Here is a 13325-nt window from a genome sequence, read left to right as displayed (position 1 = left end):
TTTTTTTTTTTTTTTTTTTTTTTTTTTTTTTTTTTTTTTTTTTTGAGGCAAGGTCCCTATTTATCCTCCAACTCACTATTGTGGCTGAAAATGACCTTGAACCTCTGGTCCCCCTGCCTCCACAATCCCTCCCAAGTGCTGGGATTCTGGGTGCCAACACACCAGGTTGTTTTGCTGCTGGAGATGAAACCCAGGCCTTTCTGCTAAGCAAGCTCTCTCCCTGGCTCAGCTACATCCTCAGCTCCGGCTTTTTTCAGTGCCTCCTTAAGTATTCAGACCCATCCATACATTTCCAAGCTCCCTGCAACACACACACACACACACACACACACACACACACACACACAGAGCACATTTCGTTTGCTGGTTACTGTTTCGTTGTATCCAAACCTCACTAGTTGTTTGCCACCAGGCGAGTCTCAGTCCAATTTTCCCAGGAAGGAACAAAATTGGGCAGTCTCTCTCACCCACACGGAGATGTTCTTTTGTGCACGGTTTTTGGCGGGGGGGGGGGGGAGTGAATCTGCGAACTTGGTGCTAGGGGGAGGGGAGGCTGGGAAAAGATGGAAGTCTTTTCTAGGATAATTCAATATACTCAGAAAGACCCCAAACTGGGGTTAAGACCGTGACCTTGGGTCCAGGTGTGTGTGGCTATCTCTCACACCACTCAGGACCTCCCGGATGCAGAGGCCTGCTGGGCCCTTGTGGAGCCTCCCGAGGATGCAGGCCTGGAGGACCTCAGGAGGCCCAGGCCTCGGGAACGTCCTGCCCCGTGCAGCTGGCGCTCATGCCTGCGGATCTGCACCTTGTGCCTGAAGCGCTCGCCGCAGTCCTCGCACACGTAGGGCCGCTCACCGGAGTGGGTGCGGCGGTGGCGCAGCAGGTTGGAGGAGACGCTGAAGCGCTTGCCGCAGTCGCCGCAGGCGTAGGGCCGCTCTCCGGTGTGGGTGCGCTGATGCTGCACCAGCGCCGAGCTCTCGCTGAAGCGCTTGGAGCAGTAGGTGCAGGCGTAGGGCTTCTCGCCTGTGTGGATGCGCTGGTGGGTCACCAGGTTGGAGTGCTGCGAGAAGCCCTTCCCGCACTCGCTGCAGAGATGCGGTCTCTCCCCAGTGTGCGTAGCTTGGTGTCGCACCAGGTCCGTGCTGCGGCTGAAACCCTTGCCACACTCCCCGCAGATGGTTGGCCTGTCCCGGGCTCGCCGCTTCCTCCTCTGTCTGGCAGGGGTCAGAGCAGCACTCCCCGCGGGACCTGGGATGGCCACCACAGTGGATGTGGCCACAGCGGGCAGCACCATGAGCTCTTGCAGCACCACGTAACCTGGAGGAGCCACCACGACGGTTGCTGGAGCTGGTGCTGCGCCACCTCCTGGAGCGGGTACCAGCTCTAGCTGAAGCTCTGGCTGCACAGAGGTCAGGTCCAGCTGCAGCTCCGGGTGCTGGGCCCCTAGCTCCACGGGGGTCAGCTCCAGGTGCACCTCCTGTTGCTCCAGCTGCTGCTGCTGTAGCTGCTCCAGCTGCTGCTGCTGCTCCAGGTGCTGCTCCAGCTGATGCAGCTGTTCCTGCAGTTTTAGCTGCAGCTGCCGTTGTTCCTGCAGCCTCTCCAGCTCCTGCTGCCTCTCCAGCTCCTGCTCAGACCCCACGTCCACTGGCATGAGCTCCAGTTCCACCTCTTCCTCCTCCTCTGGCTCCAGTGGACGAGGCTGCAGCTGCTGCTCGTGCTGCAGCTGTTCCTGCTGCTGTAGCAACAACTGTTGCCGCTGCAATTGTTCTTGCTGCTGTAGCAATAGCTGCTGCTGTAACTGTGCCTGTTGCTGCTGCAAGAGCTGCTGCTGCAACTGTGCCTGTTGCTGCTGAAGCAACAGCTGCTGCTGTAACTGTCCCTGTGGCTGCAGCAACAACACCTGCTGTTGCAATTGTTGCTGTTGCAATTGTCCCTGCTGCTGTAATAGTTGCTGTTGTTGGAGCAGCAGGTGCTGCTGCTGTAACTGCTCCTGTTGTTGCAACAGCTGTTGTTCTTGCGCTTGCTGTAACTGCTGCTGCAATGCTTGATCTTCCACATGTTGCTGCAGCTGTTGTCCCTGTGGCTGCAATAGTTGCTGCTGTTGGAGAAGCTGCTGCTGGGACTGCTGTTGCTCTTGCATTGACTGCTGTGACGGCTGCAGCAGCAGCAAAGCCTGTTCTTTCACTTGTTGCTGCAATAGCTGTTGCTGCTGTTGAATTTGCTGCTGTTGCAGCTGTTCCTGCTGCTGTAGCAACAGCTGTTGCCCTTGCCCTTGGGGCTGCATCCTCAACTGTTGCTGCAGCAGCAACAATTGTTGCTCTTGGCCTTGTTGCAGTACAAGTCCCGGCTGCTGCCCCACTTGCAGCTGTGGGAGGGGTTTCTGTTGCTGCACGGACTGGAGGTTTTCCTGACGTTCTTGCTGCAGCTGTCTCCGCTGCTGCCCATCTTGCTGCTGCTGCTGCTGCTGCAGCAATTCTGGCTGAGATCCTAACAGCTGATGCTGAGCTTGCTGCTCTTGCAACTGCATGCGCTGCGGCTGTTGGTCCAGCTCTGGCTGCTGCTGCTTGAACCGTCGCACTCGCAAGTCCTGTGGTCCCAGCTGCTCTGCATCAGTATTGTTACTGGCCCCGACTGGGGCTGCAAGTGCTGGTGGCTGTGGACTGCTGCTGCTCCTCTCCTGAACCTCTTCTTCCTCCTGGCTCTCACTCCCACCACTGCCACCTGTAGTGGAAATGGCAGGAAGCCAGGAGAGAAGAATTGATAGGCAGCTATCTGGACCAGACTCCCAAAAAGAATGTGCTCAGGATACAATAAGGGGCTTTGAGCAAGGATCCAAAAATGTGGGATCAGTGGTAATGGTGACAGCACAGACATCCCCAGAATCCCCTGATTACTTCGTTCTGACTCCCTCTGAGCCTCCTTCACACAAGCCCACTGGGTAACTCTTGGTTTTGATACCAACACAGGAGCTTGGGGCTCCTGACACCATTTCCTGATAGGTTGCTGGCACTTTCTCCTCATTCAGGGGCAATCAGCTATTCCAATGGTGGACTCTGACCTCATTTATGGCCACATTCATATGTATGTCTCTCTGTCTATCTATCATCTATTTAGTTTTTTTGTTTTTGTTTGGTTTGGTTTGGTTTTTCGAGACAGGGTTTCTCTGTGTAGCCCTGACTGTCCTGGACTCACTTTGTAGATCAGGCTGGCCTCAAACTCACAAAGATCTGCCTGCCTCTGCCTCGAGAGTGCTGGTTTTAAAGGCGTGGGCCACCACACCTGACCTATTTGGGTTTTCGGAGCAGGTTTTCTCTGTGTAGTCCTAGCTGTCTTAGAACTAGCTCTGTAGACCAGGCTGGCGTTGAACTCACAGAGATCTGCCTGCCTCTGCCTCCCGAGTGCTGGGATTAAAGATGTTTGCCACCACAGCCTGGCAATGATCACACTTTAAGTGAAATTTGCCGTGTTTGTGAATAATGAGCCATTTCTGTAAGGATACAACAAGTTGTTTCTAGAAAATCCTGAAGTATCAAGGAAGAGGGGGAGGGGCACTGGGGAGGGCAGATGGGAGTCTGCAGTTCAGGAGGTAACTGAAAAGCTGGGCACAGCAGCATACCTGCACCTCCAGCCTCAGAGGGTGGAGAGAGGGGATCCGTGGAGGAAGCTGCTGGAAAGAACGGCATATAGGCAAGCTTTGGGTTTGATTCAGAGACCCTGCCCCACTGAATAAGGTGGAAGAACAATCGAGGATGGTTCATGACATCCACCTGGTGCTCCAGGTACACGCACGTCCATGCACACCCACACAGGAGCACCCAAACACAGATAAGAAACCTGAATACACACATGCACATCACACATGCAAAAAAAAAAAAAAAAGTTGCGTGTAATTATATTTTAGGGAAAAAAAACTTTCTAATCATCTTTGTGGAATGCATTTTTTTAAAAAAGTTGTGTGCCTTGTGTATATGTGCATGTGTGTCCATGGGTGTGCATGTGTGTCCATGGGTGTGCATGGGTGTCCATGGGTGTGCATGGGTGTCCATGGGTGTGCATGTGTGTCAATGGGTGTGCTTGTGGGGACATATGTGCCACAGCACACCTAGAGAGGTCAGAGGACAACCTTGGCTGTTGGACCTGACCTCCCCCTTGTAGGCAGGGTCTCTTGTCCACCACTGCACGGGCCAGCCAGGCTAGCTGGCCCCAGAACTTCGGAGGATGCTGCTGCCTCTGCCTCCCATCTCACCATAGAAGTGCTGGGATTACAGACACGAATTAGCATGCTTCCTCGTGACTTCTAGGGACTAAGAACGCTTTTTTTTGGGTGGGGGGACTCGAACTCTTATCCTCAAGCTCGTAGGGTGAGCGCTTTCCCCGCCGAGCCACCTCCCTCCCGAGCCTCTAGAACACATTTTTCAGAGACACTTCTATAGACCAGCTGGGTAGATGAAGACAGCTCTGAGGACATTTCCCTACAGCAAGCTCAACACCTCTCACACACTCCTTTCTTCTGGTTCCTCTGCAGGGACAGACCTCACCTCTGTGTGAATCTCCTCATTTCTAGCTTGGTCACGTGGTCACTCTGACTTCCTGGGACAGCAGTTTCCACAGAAGCATTTTATTGAGCATGTAGTTAGATGTCACCTGAAGTGTGTGCCTGCTAGAGTTAAATTTACAATGGAGTCTTTGTTCAATTCATACGTCCCCCATTTTTTCTATCACTTTATTCTTCCAGTTTTTCTGATTGTTATATATTCTATTCTATTCTCTTCTCTTCTCTTCTCTTCTCTTCTCTTCTCTTCTCTCTCTCTCTCTCTCTCTCTCTCTCTCTCTCTCTCTCTCTGCAACAGTGTCTCATTGTATATAGTCCTAGCCTGGAACTCACTACAAAGGTCATGCTGTCAAACTGCCACCCTTTTGCCCTAGCCTCTCACATTCTGGGGTTCCAGGCATGTGTCCCCAATGCCCAGCTCTTCCTGCCTCTCAGCTCTGGTCAAGCCTGCCCCCACATTGTTACTTGCCACCTTTTAAAGCACAGGATGTGAAAACTGACTCCGGTCCACCCTTGAAGGCTACCCCTGCAAGCATCCCAGGAAGAGGAGTGGGAAATCCCATGCCATGGGAGCCTCTGTGTGGCAGGTGGAGGGAAAGAGATGGGACCAGACGCTGAGGAAACAAGAACCAGGGACCTAGAGAAAAGAAGCCAAGCAGCCAGTGTCTGAGGCATTAGAAAAAGGGGCCAACTCTCCAGTCCCAGGTGGGAGATGGTAGGCCACCTGGGAAAAGCAGATTAGAGCCAGCCCAGGTATGTGGGGTGGGGGTGGTGGTTAGGGCTGAGGCCACTGAATCTGTCCAGGTGTTTCTCTGCAGCAAGACCTTGACCTGACTGCCACCTGGACAGGTCCTAAATCACTAAATCAAGTTTCAAGGTAGCTGAGATTAGCAGGCATGAGTGAATCTGCTGCTGATCACACAGGGTCCTTCTGTTGTGGTCTGGACTGTTCCCCGCTTGCAACTCAACTAAAGAGTCCTTGCTGGGTCCCCCAGTCAGCACACCTCAACCCTCACCTGAGAGGGTGTCAGGCCCTGGACCCCCATCCTCAAGACACCGCAGCTCCAACACAAAGGTCTCTGTTGCTGGGCCCAGCTCCATCCTGGTGGTCACACCAGGGTCTCCGGGAGCAGGCTGTGCTAAGAGAAATAAAGGAAACTGTTCAAAAGGGAGGTGGTGGCGGCTGAACCCCTTTCCTGCGCAGAACAGCCAGAGCTGCTGTTGTTTGATGGATATACACAGGGTTCCACCTCAGCTGACCAGTGGCCCTCCTGCTCCCACACTGAAACATAACCGTGGGGACCAGCCTCTCCCAAGGCTGGGAAGTTTGAGGCACACCTGAGGGTATCCATGGCACAGCCCCTTGTCCCCTTCCAAATCATGACCATCCCCCACCCCCCAGGATTCAAAGGCCACATAGTTCAGGTGTCACCCCAAGTCCCTGGGAAAGTAGGTGTCCAGAGCACTGTAGCCTGTTAGCAGGAGCCTTCTGCAGGCCTGTGTCCCTATCCCAAGTCCACCCTGAAGAAGTGGTCTCCACATTCAGGCGCCCCCACTTCCCCATGCCAGTTGACTATACATCTCGCTCTGGCTTTAGGAACCCTCCTTCGAGAAGCGTCCCTGTGCGCCTGCTAGATTCTCCTCCAGGCCTCACCTGGAACAGCATTTCCCGCCGCCGCCGCCGCCGCCGCCGCTGCCGGTAGCAGCCTCTGCGCTAGGGGAGGTGTGGTCATCAGTGGCTACAAGGTGAAGGCCACGGCCCTTCAGCCAGCTCCTTCCGGAGGTGTCTCCATCTAGAATGCGCCACGGAGGCTCTGACCACCCTCGGGAGAACCCTTTAGGGGCACTCCACAGGGTCTTCACTGTCAGAGCTGCCGAGGTCGCCCTGGGCCAAGACAAGGTGCAGAGTGGAGTTCCCACGCAGAAGTTGGTGTAGACTCTCACGTAGGGACAGGGAAGGGAGGCAGGGCTCCAAATCCGGAGCAGGGATCAGGGTTGGTCCGAGTGGCCCATGGCGCGCAGCAGGGCCAAAGCTGGGGCCCTAGGTCGGCTCGGTGGGAACCGGGTGACAAGGGTCCTGGGCGATCACCGGCCACAGGTGCCCGAGGGGCGGGGGGCGGGCGCCGCGGCCGGGCCAGGTCCCCGATCGCTCGCCCGCCCTCCCGTGCTGTGCGTCCGTGCGGGAAGCGGCCGGACCGGGGCGGGGGCGCTGGGGGGGCCGGCACAGGAAGTCCCCCCGGCATCCGCATCCTGTCCCCCGCCCCTGCCGCCCGCCGCGCCCCCGCGCCCCGGTCCCCGCCGCCACTACCGCGGCCGCTGCCTTCGCCTTCGCCACCGTCGCCGCCGCCTCTCTAGGCCGCGACACTAGCTCTGTGGGCTTAACCCTTCCCGGCCCGGCCACTCACCAGGGCCCCCCCGGGGAGGTGTAGGTGGGGATGGGGACTAGATGCTCGGCCCTGCTTGCGTCCCTGGGCCCGCCGGTGCTGGGCGCAGCGCACGCTGCAACGCATCGCCTGGTGCGGTGCGCGTGTCCGTGCGCCACGGTTGGCGACTGTCACTAAGGATGGAAGAGGAAGGGGGTTCCCAGCCAACACCCCCACTATCCTCGGAAGCACAGGCGTGGCTTTAGGGTGCCCCTCCTCTGACAGGGGTACAAATTGGCGCTAATAAGCACTTAATTAGTCAGTAAACGGGGAAGCCCCCTCCTGACCCCAGGTCCAGAATAGCCAACCCAAACTCTTGGGTAGGCGAGGATAGACAGGTAGAGACTGTGCCCGCTCCATCAACGGCCACCCTCAGGAACCGAGGGACCCTCTGGTATCTCTTTGGGTTCTTGCTCTCTCCAGTAGGCAGAGGCCCTCCTCCCTCCTTCAGCGTCCATCCTCCTCAGGGCCCCTCTTCCAGGTTCTGAGTCAGAGCAGCCCTAGTGGCTTCCCCGTTTGCTTGTTGATATAACAAGTTGTTTCTTGCCAGGGGCTGGGAGTAGGAATAGAGGTGAAGGGCGGGGGTGGGGTGTGTGGGTAGGGTGGGGGCGGTGTTTTCTTCCCAAGAGGCTTAAACTGACCATCTGCATATCCCCTCAGTTTTGCTGGCAGACCGCAGGCTTCTCCCATCTGGAGAATTCACACGAGAAGCATGGCTCCTGTTCGCTTGAAAATGGGCTGCGGTGGGGGGGGGCGGGGGGGGTGTCTCAGCCGAGTGCTGGCCCCAGCGGGGCTCACAAAGCCCTGGGTGCGAACCAGACATGGTGCCACATGCCTGTCATCCCAGGAGTCAGCAGGAGGATCATCCTTGGCTACATAGCAAGTCTGAGGCTAACCTGGACTACATGGGAAACGTTCAGAAAACAACAACCACGCTTCTGTAAAACAGAGCCTCCTCTGGAGTGAAATGGAGATGTCCCCTGGACGTGCCCTTCCTGGGGTCACTGCCCACTCTTCTTTCCTTCGTACAGCGTAGTCTCCAACTGCCACTCTTCCTGTCCCGGCAGGATTTCCCTTGCACCTTGCCTTGAAAAGCCTGTCCTCTGGAAACTGGACTTGTGAAGGTCAGTGGCCCACCTACAAGGGGAATGGACGCAGAAGGCCACCGCGGATGCACCAAGCTCTGGGTACAACAGTACGGGAGCCAGTTTTGGAGGCAAGGCGATTTGGAATCACAAGGAAAGGGAGCTTGAAGCATCATCTAGCCTTCCATCTGTGGAAATGGAGACGGGCTGTCAGGCAGCAGCAATAAAGACAACTGAGCAGTGAGCATGCAGGTAAAGGATGGGTGTGCCCTTCCCACTCCATAAGTGGATGGGAGCCTCGTCCAGAGACCTCAGTACCCCCTCCCCTGAACTGTGTGTGTGTGTGTATGTGTGTGTCCATATGCTTATTTAGGGAGGCCAGAGGAGGTTGTTGGGTGCCCTCTACTTAGCGTTCTCCAATGTTGTTGTTTTTTTTTTTAAGATTTATTTATTTATTTATTATATAGCACTCTGCCTGTATGTACACCTGCAGGCCAGAAGAGGACACCAGATCTCATTATAGATGGTTGTGAGCCACCATGTGGTTGCTGGGAATTGAACTCAGGACCTCTGGAAGAGCAGCCAGTGCTCTTAACCTCTGAGCCATCTCTCTAGTTCCACCTCCCCACCCCCACCCCCACCAGCCATCCTCTTATCCCTGCCCCTGCACAACACTGGGCTTACAGGCACACCAGTATCCATGTCTGACTTTTTATGTGGGTGCTGGACATCCAAACTCAAGTGCTCACGCTTGCCCCACAACCTTTCTCACCCACTAAGCTAACTAACTCCTACTCCCATCCCCAGATCCTTCACCACTCCCTCCCTTGCTCTTTCTGGAAGTATTTACACACTCACAGGCCCTTCCCATCCTCAAAATAGGCAGTTATCCCCCACCCCCCACCCCTCCTTCTCTTCTCCCACCTGGCCTGAGCTCCATCACTTTGCCCAGACAGCAGCCACGCCCATGTCCTAAACCTCTTATCTTCTCCTGCCTAGAGGCAGCGCTGGACACCTCTGCTGGCTGACCCTCGGTCTGCCCCATGCTGACCCTTTTGCAGGCTTGGGGAGTTCTGGGGAGTTCTGGGAGCCAAGTTTACTTTTGCACCATCACCATGTACAAGAAAGATGCCCTGGGAAACTAATGTTTCCCTATAGATATGTCCATAGCCCTTATTCTGTTTCCCCCCTTTAAAACACACACGCACACACACACTCATGTATATGTGGAGAAGCCATATGTCAATACTGGGTTTTCTTCCTAAATCATTTTTCACCTTAAAAAAAAAAAAGTTCTGTGTATTTGTGCCTCTGTGTGTCTTTGGACATTTGAGTGCAGGTGCCTATGGCGGCCCCAAGAGGGCATCAGATATCCTGGAGCGTTAGTTATCAGGGATGCTGGGATCTCCCTGGTCCTATGTAAGAGCAGTAAGTGCTCTTAATCCCTGAGCCATCTCTCCAGCCCCTCGCTGTCTTATTTTTTTGGACATAGATCTCTCACTGATTATCTGGACTGGCTGGTCACTAACCCAGGGACTAGCCATCTCTGCCTCCCAACCACTGTATCTGGCTTTGATATGTGTGAAAGCAAAACAGGGTGTAGCTTAGTTAGAGCATGCTTGCCAAGCAGTGCAAACGACCCAGGTTCGATCCCTGGCCCCGACCCAAACAGTGCTTCACTGAGTTCTGGGGCATGATCTAGTCAACAGCAAACCTGAGTAGGCCTTGGGAAATCCTGACTTTGTAGCCAGTTGGCCAGACGTCTGGGTGGGCTGGGGATTCTGGAACTGGTTCCTCAGGACTGTGCCCCTAACCTGTGTAGTCGGTGCCCTTTCTGTTGGTTACCATTTATTGCATCTTTTGGATGCCAGGTGTGTTTACTGTTTCCATAGTTACACTTACAGAACTGTCTTTGGGGCTGAGCCCAGGGAGCTTCTCATGAGTTTCTGTAACCATTCTAATATTAACCTCCCCAGTGTTTTCTTTTCTTTTTATTTGTATTGATTCATCCTTGATTTCTCTTGGCAACTCTTCCCACATCTTGATCTCCGGGGTGGACCTCTAGCAAACAACTCTTGTCTCAGCTTCACACCCAGTTAACCTGACTAGAAATCTATTTTCTCTTTTTGATTTTTATATCACATTTAATTCCTTGGCGTGTGTGTGTGTGTGTGTGTGTGTGTGTGTGTGTGTGTGTGTGCTCGTGCGTGAGTCAGCACATAAGTTACCTCCTTCTCGCATGTGGATCCAAGGAGTTGAACTCAGGTCGTCAGGCTTGGTGGCAAGCACCTTTATCCACTGAGCAACTCACAGCATTATTGGTGACTTCTCTTTCTCTTTCTTTTCTTTTGGTTTTTCTTTTTTTTTTTTTTTTTTTTTTTTTTTTTTCTTTTTTCTTTTGGTTTTTCGAGACAGGGTTTCTCTGTGTAGCCTTGGCCATCCTGGACTCACTCAATCTGATATCTTCTTCCGGCCTCTGCAGACACTGCACTCACACTCACAAATCCACACAGACACATACAATATCGTGGCTCACACCTGTAATCCCAGCACTCGGGAGGCAGAGGTAGGTGGATCACTGAGTTCAAGGCCAGCCTGGTCTACAAAGTGAGTCCAGGACAGCCAAGGCTACACAGAGAAATCCTGTCTGAAAGAAGAAAAAAAAAAAAAACCAAAAAAATTTAAATTATACTCTTTTCTCAGCACTTGGGAGGCAGAGACAGGTAGATCTCTATGAGTTCTGGGCCACCCAGGGCTACCCAGATCTCTAAATAAATGAATAAATAGGTGCTGGAAAGACGGTTCAGCGGTTTAAAGCAGACACTACTCTTGCAAAGGATTCAAGATCAGGTAGGTTCTCGGTACCCAAGTCAGGCGGCTCACAACAGTCTGTAACGCCAGTTCCAGGGGGATCTGGCGCCCTCTCCTGGCTTCTATGGGTACTACTGCATACACATGGTGAACAGTCACACATGCAGGCAAAATACCAACCCATCCAAAACAACAAAACCCTCAAGTTTTCAAGAGCTTCAGCCTCAGTCAAAGAAGCCAGACACAAGGCCATATTCACAGCCTGCATGATTCCACAGATATGAAATCTCCAGAAAAAGCAAATCCGTAGAGGAAAAAGAGGATGGGTCTCCCCCAAAGCTTTATCAGGTGCATGGGCATCCTTTGGGGGGTGCTGAGGGGTTCTTAACCAGGTGACGCTGGAATGGCCAGGTGGGAATATAGTGAGAAACACTGCACTGTAAATTTCAAATGTGTCTACTTGGTGTGGGAACTTTAGTTCTTACAAAGCAAACACTGGCTGCCAGGAGGACGGCTTAGTGGGTAAAGTTGCTTGTCACCAAGCCTGGCCACCTGAGTTTGATCCTTGGAACCCACCTAAGGGGAAAACCAACGCCCACAAGTTGTTCTCTGATCTACACACACACACACACACACACACACACACACACACACACACACACACACACACACACACACTAGGTACGCATCCACACACATATACTTACAAAAATAAATTTTAAAAAATAATTCAAGGTGGGGCTGGTCTACATAAGACCCTCTCTTGAAAACAACAATCAGTCAAACAGTCAAACAGAAACCAAACAGGGCTGGAGAGATGGTTCAACAGTTAAAAGTGTTTCTACTCTTCCAAGGGTCCTGGGTTCAGATCCCAGTACCATGTCGGGCTGCACACAATCATCTGTAACCCCAGCTCCAGTGGATCCGATGCCCTCAACTAGCCTCTGTAGGTACTTACACACACACACACACACACACACACACAAATATACACATACATACATACATGCAAACAAGGACCAAAAGCCAGGTGGTGGCGGCAGCAGTGGCGTACACCTTTAATCTCAACACTCAGGAGGCAGAGGCAGGTGGATCTCTGTAAGTTCAAGGCCAGCCTGGTCTACAAAGCAAGTTTAGAGCAGCAAAGGCTACACAGAGAAACCTTGTCTTGAAAAACAAAAACAACAACAAAAAAGTCCAAAACCTCATAAAGAACCATCCTCCTAAGTCTGAGTCTAGATCTGAAATGGTGTATACCCCCCAAAAAAAAGAAAGAAAGAAAAAATAAAGGGAGGGGGGCAGAGTAGCTCAGCATTCATCTCTTCAGCTGCAAGGAGGCATCCCAGGGAGAGAACAGACATCTTCAGTCCCTTGTCAACAGATTCGCGCATAACTATGAAAGACATTTAAAAGACAACAATAGAGCCAAACCACCTTTACCTACAGTTGATGGCTCTTTAGAGCCATTTTTTTGGTTTTTGTTTGTTTGTTTGGTTTTGGTTTTTCAAGACAGGGTTTCTCTGTGTAGCCTTGGCTGTCCTGGACTCACTTTGTAGGCCAAGCTGGCCTTGAACTCACAGTGATCCGCCTGCCTCTACCTCCCGAGTGCTGGGATTACAGGCGTGCGCCACCACGCCCTGCCAAGAGTCATTTTTTGTTTTGCTGTTTGAGGTGGGATCTCATGTATGCTGGCCTTAGCTCGCCATGTAGCCAAGGATAACCTTCAAATTCCGGTCCTCCTGCCACAGATGTGCCCCCAAATGCCACCTGTGTGTGTATATGTGTGTGTGTGTACAGATACAGGTATCTGCATGTAGAGGTCAGGAGATAACCGTGGTGGTGTTCCTTAGATACTGTGCCTTATTTTGTTGTTGGGTTTTTTAGTTTTCACTTGACACAAAACTTGTCACTGACCTGGAACTCATCAAGTTGGCTAGGCTGTCCCTCCCACCAACCCCCCATCGCACTCCCCCACCATCACCCCCCCCCCGCCCCGGGTGCCCCAGAGGTCCTCACACTTCTGCCTGCCTAATGCTGGGGTTACAGTCACTTGCCTGGTGTGTTTCTAAGTGGGTCCTGGGGATCAAAGTCAGATCTCATGCTTGTTTAATGAGCACTTTATGAACTGTACCATGTCTCCAGCCCTTTAAAGCAGTGTGAAAAATCCTGAAGGCAGAGCTACCCCAGCCCCCTGTGGCTGACACTCTGGGGGCAGGGAGTGGTCACAGAGATTGCTGAGTTCTTGTCCTCCAACTGTAGTGACGACTTTGAAATTTTAGATTCTTTAAAAAGCACAGAAATGCCGGGCAGTGGTGGTGCACGCCTTTAATACCAGCACCCGAGAGGCAGAGGTAGGAGGATCGCTGTGAGTTTGAGGCCAGCCTGGTCTACAAAGGGTCTCCAGGATAGCCAAGGCTAACACAGAGAGACCCTGTCTCGAAAAAACAAAAATAC

General features: G+C 53.0%; 1 protein-coding gene across 4 annotated transcripts; it reads right to left on the bottom strand.

Moving 5' to 3' along the window:
• Positions 1–584: 584 nt before the first annotated feature.
• On the bottom strand, positions 585–7442 carry Znf853 (zinc finger protein 853). Of its 4 annotated transcripts, none has more exons than XM_051161092.1 (4): positions 6958–7442; positions 6207–6437; positions 5569–5691; positions 585–2721 (listed from the first exon to the last, which is right to left on the bottom strand). In XM_051161092.1, the coding sequence occupies exons 2-4, from the start codon at positions 6283–6285 to the stop codon at positions 668–670; spliced, it is 2256 nt and encodes a 751-aa protein (XP_051017049.1). In that variant the 5' UTR covers positions 6286–6437; positions 6958–7442; the 3' UTR covers positions 585–667. The 4 variants fall into 4 exon arrangements, 3 of the variants coding, with proteins under 3 accessions (XP_051017049.1, XP_051017048.1, XP_051017050.1); XR_007832340.1 differs by lacking the exon at positions 6958–7442 and adding an exon at positions 4539–4660 and having other exon boundaries at positions 2575–2721; positions 5569–5686; positions 6207–6227; XM_051161091.1 differs by lacking the exon at positions 6958–7442 and having other exon boundaries at positions 6207–6684.
• Between the last annotated feature and the right edge of the window lie 5883 nt (positions 7443–13325).

Source organism: Acomys russatus, chromosome 19, assembly GCF_903995435.1.
Source record: "Acomys russatus chromosome 19, mAcoRus1.1, whole genome shotgun sequence".
Taxonomy (NCBI): domain Eukaryota; kingdom Metazoa; phylum Chordata; class Mammalia; order Rodentia; family Muridae; genus Acomys; species Acomys russatus.
This window is presented reverse-complemented; position numbering and strand designations above follow the sequence as displayed.

Bases quoted from the DNA above. Each gene is read 5' to 3' on its own strand.
- Znf853 (XM_051161092.1), bottom strand. From the start codon at position 6,285: ATGACCACACCTCCCCTAGCGCAGAGGCTGCTACCGGCAGCGGCGGCG. The intron at 5,692-6,206 runs GTGAGGCCTGGA...TATTTCTCTTAG, and splicing joins GGCGGGAAATGCTGTTCCAG to CACAGCCTGCTCCCGGAGAC. The intron at 2,722-5,568 runs GTGAGGGTTGAG...TTTCCACTACAG, and splicing joins AGGGCCTGACACCCTCTCAG to GTGGCAGTGGTGGGAGTGAG.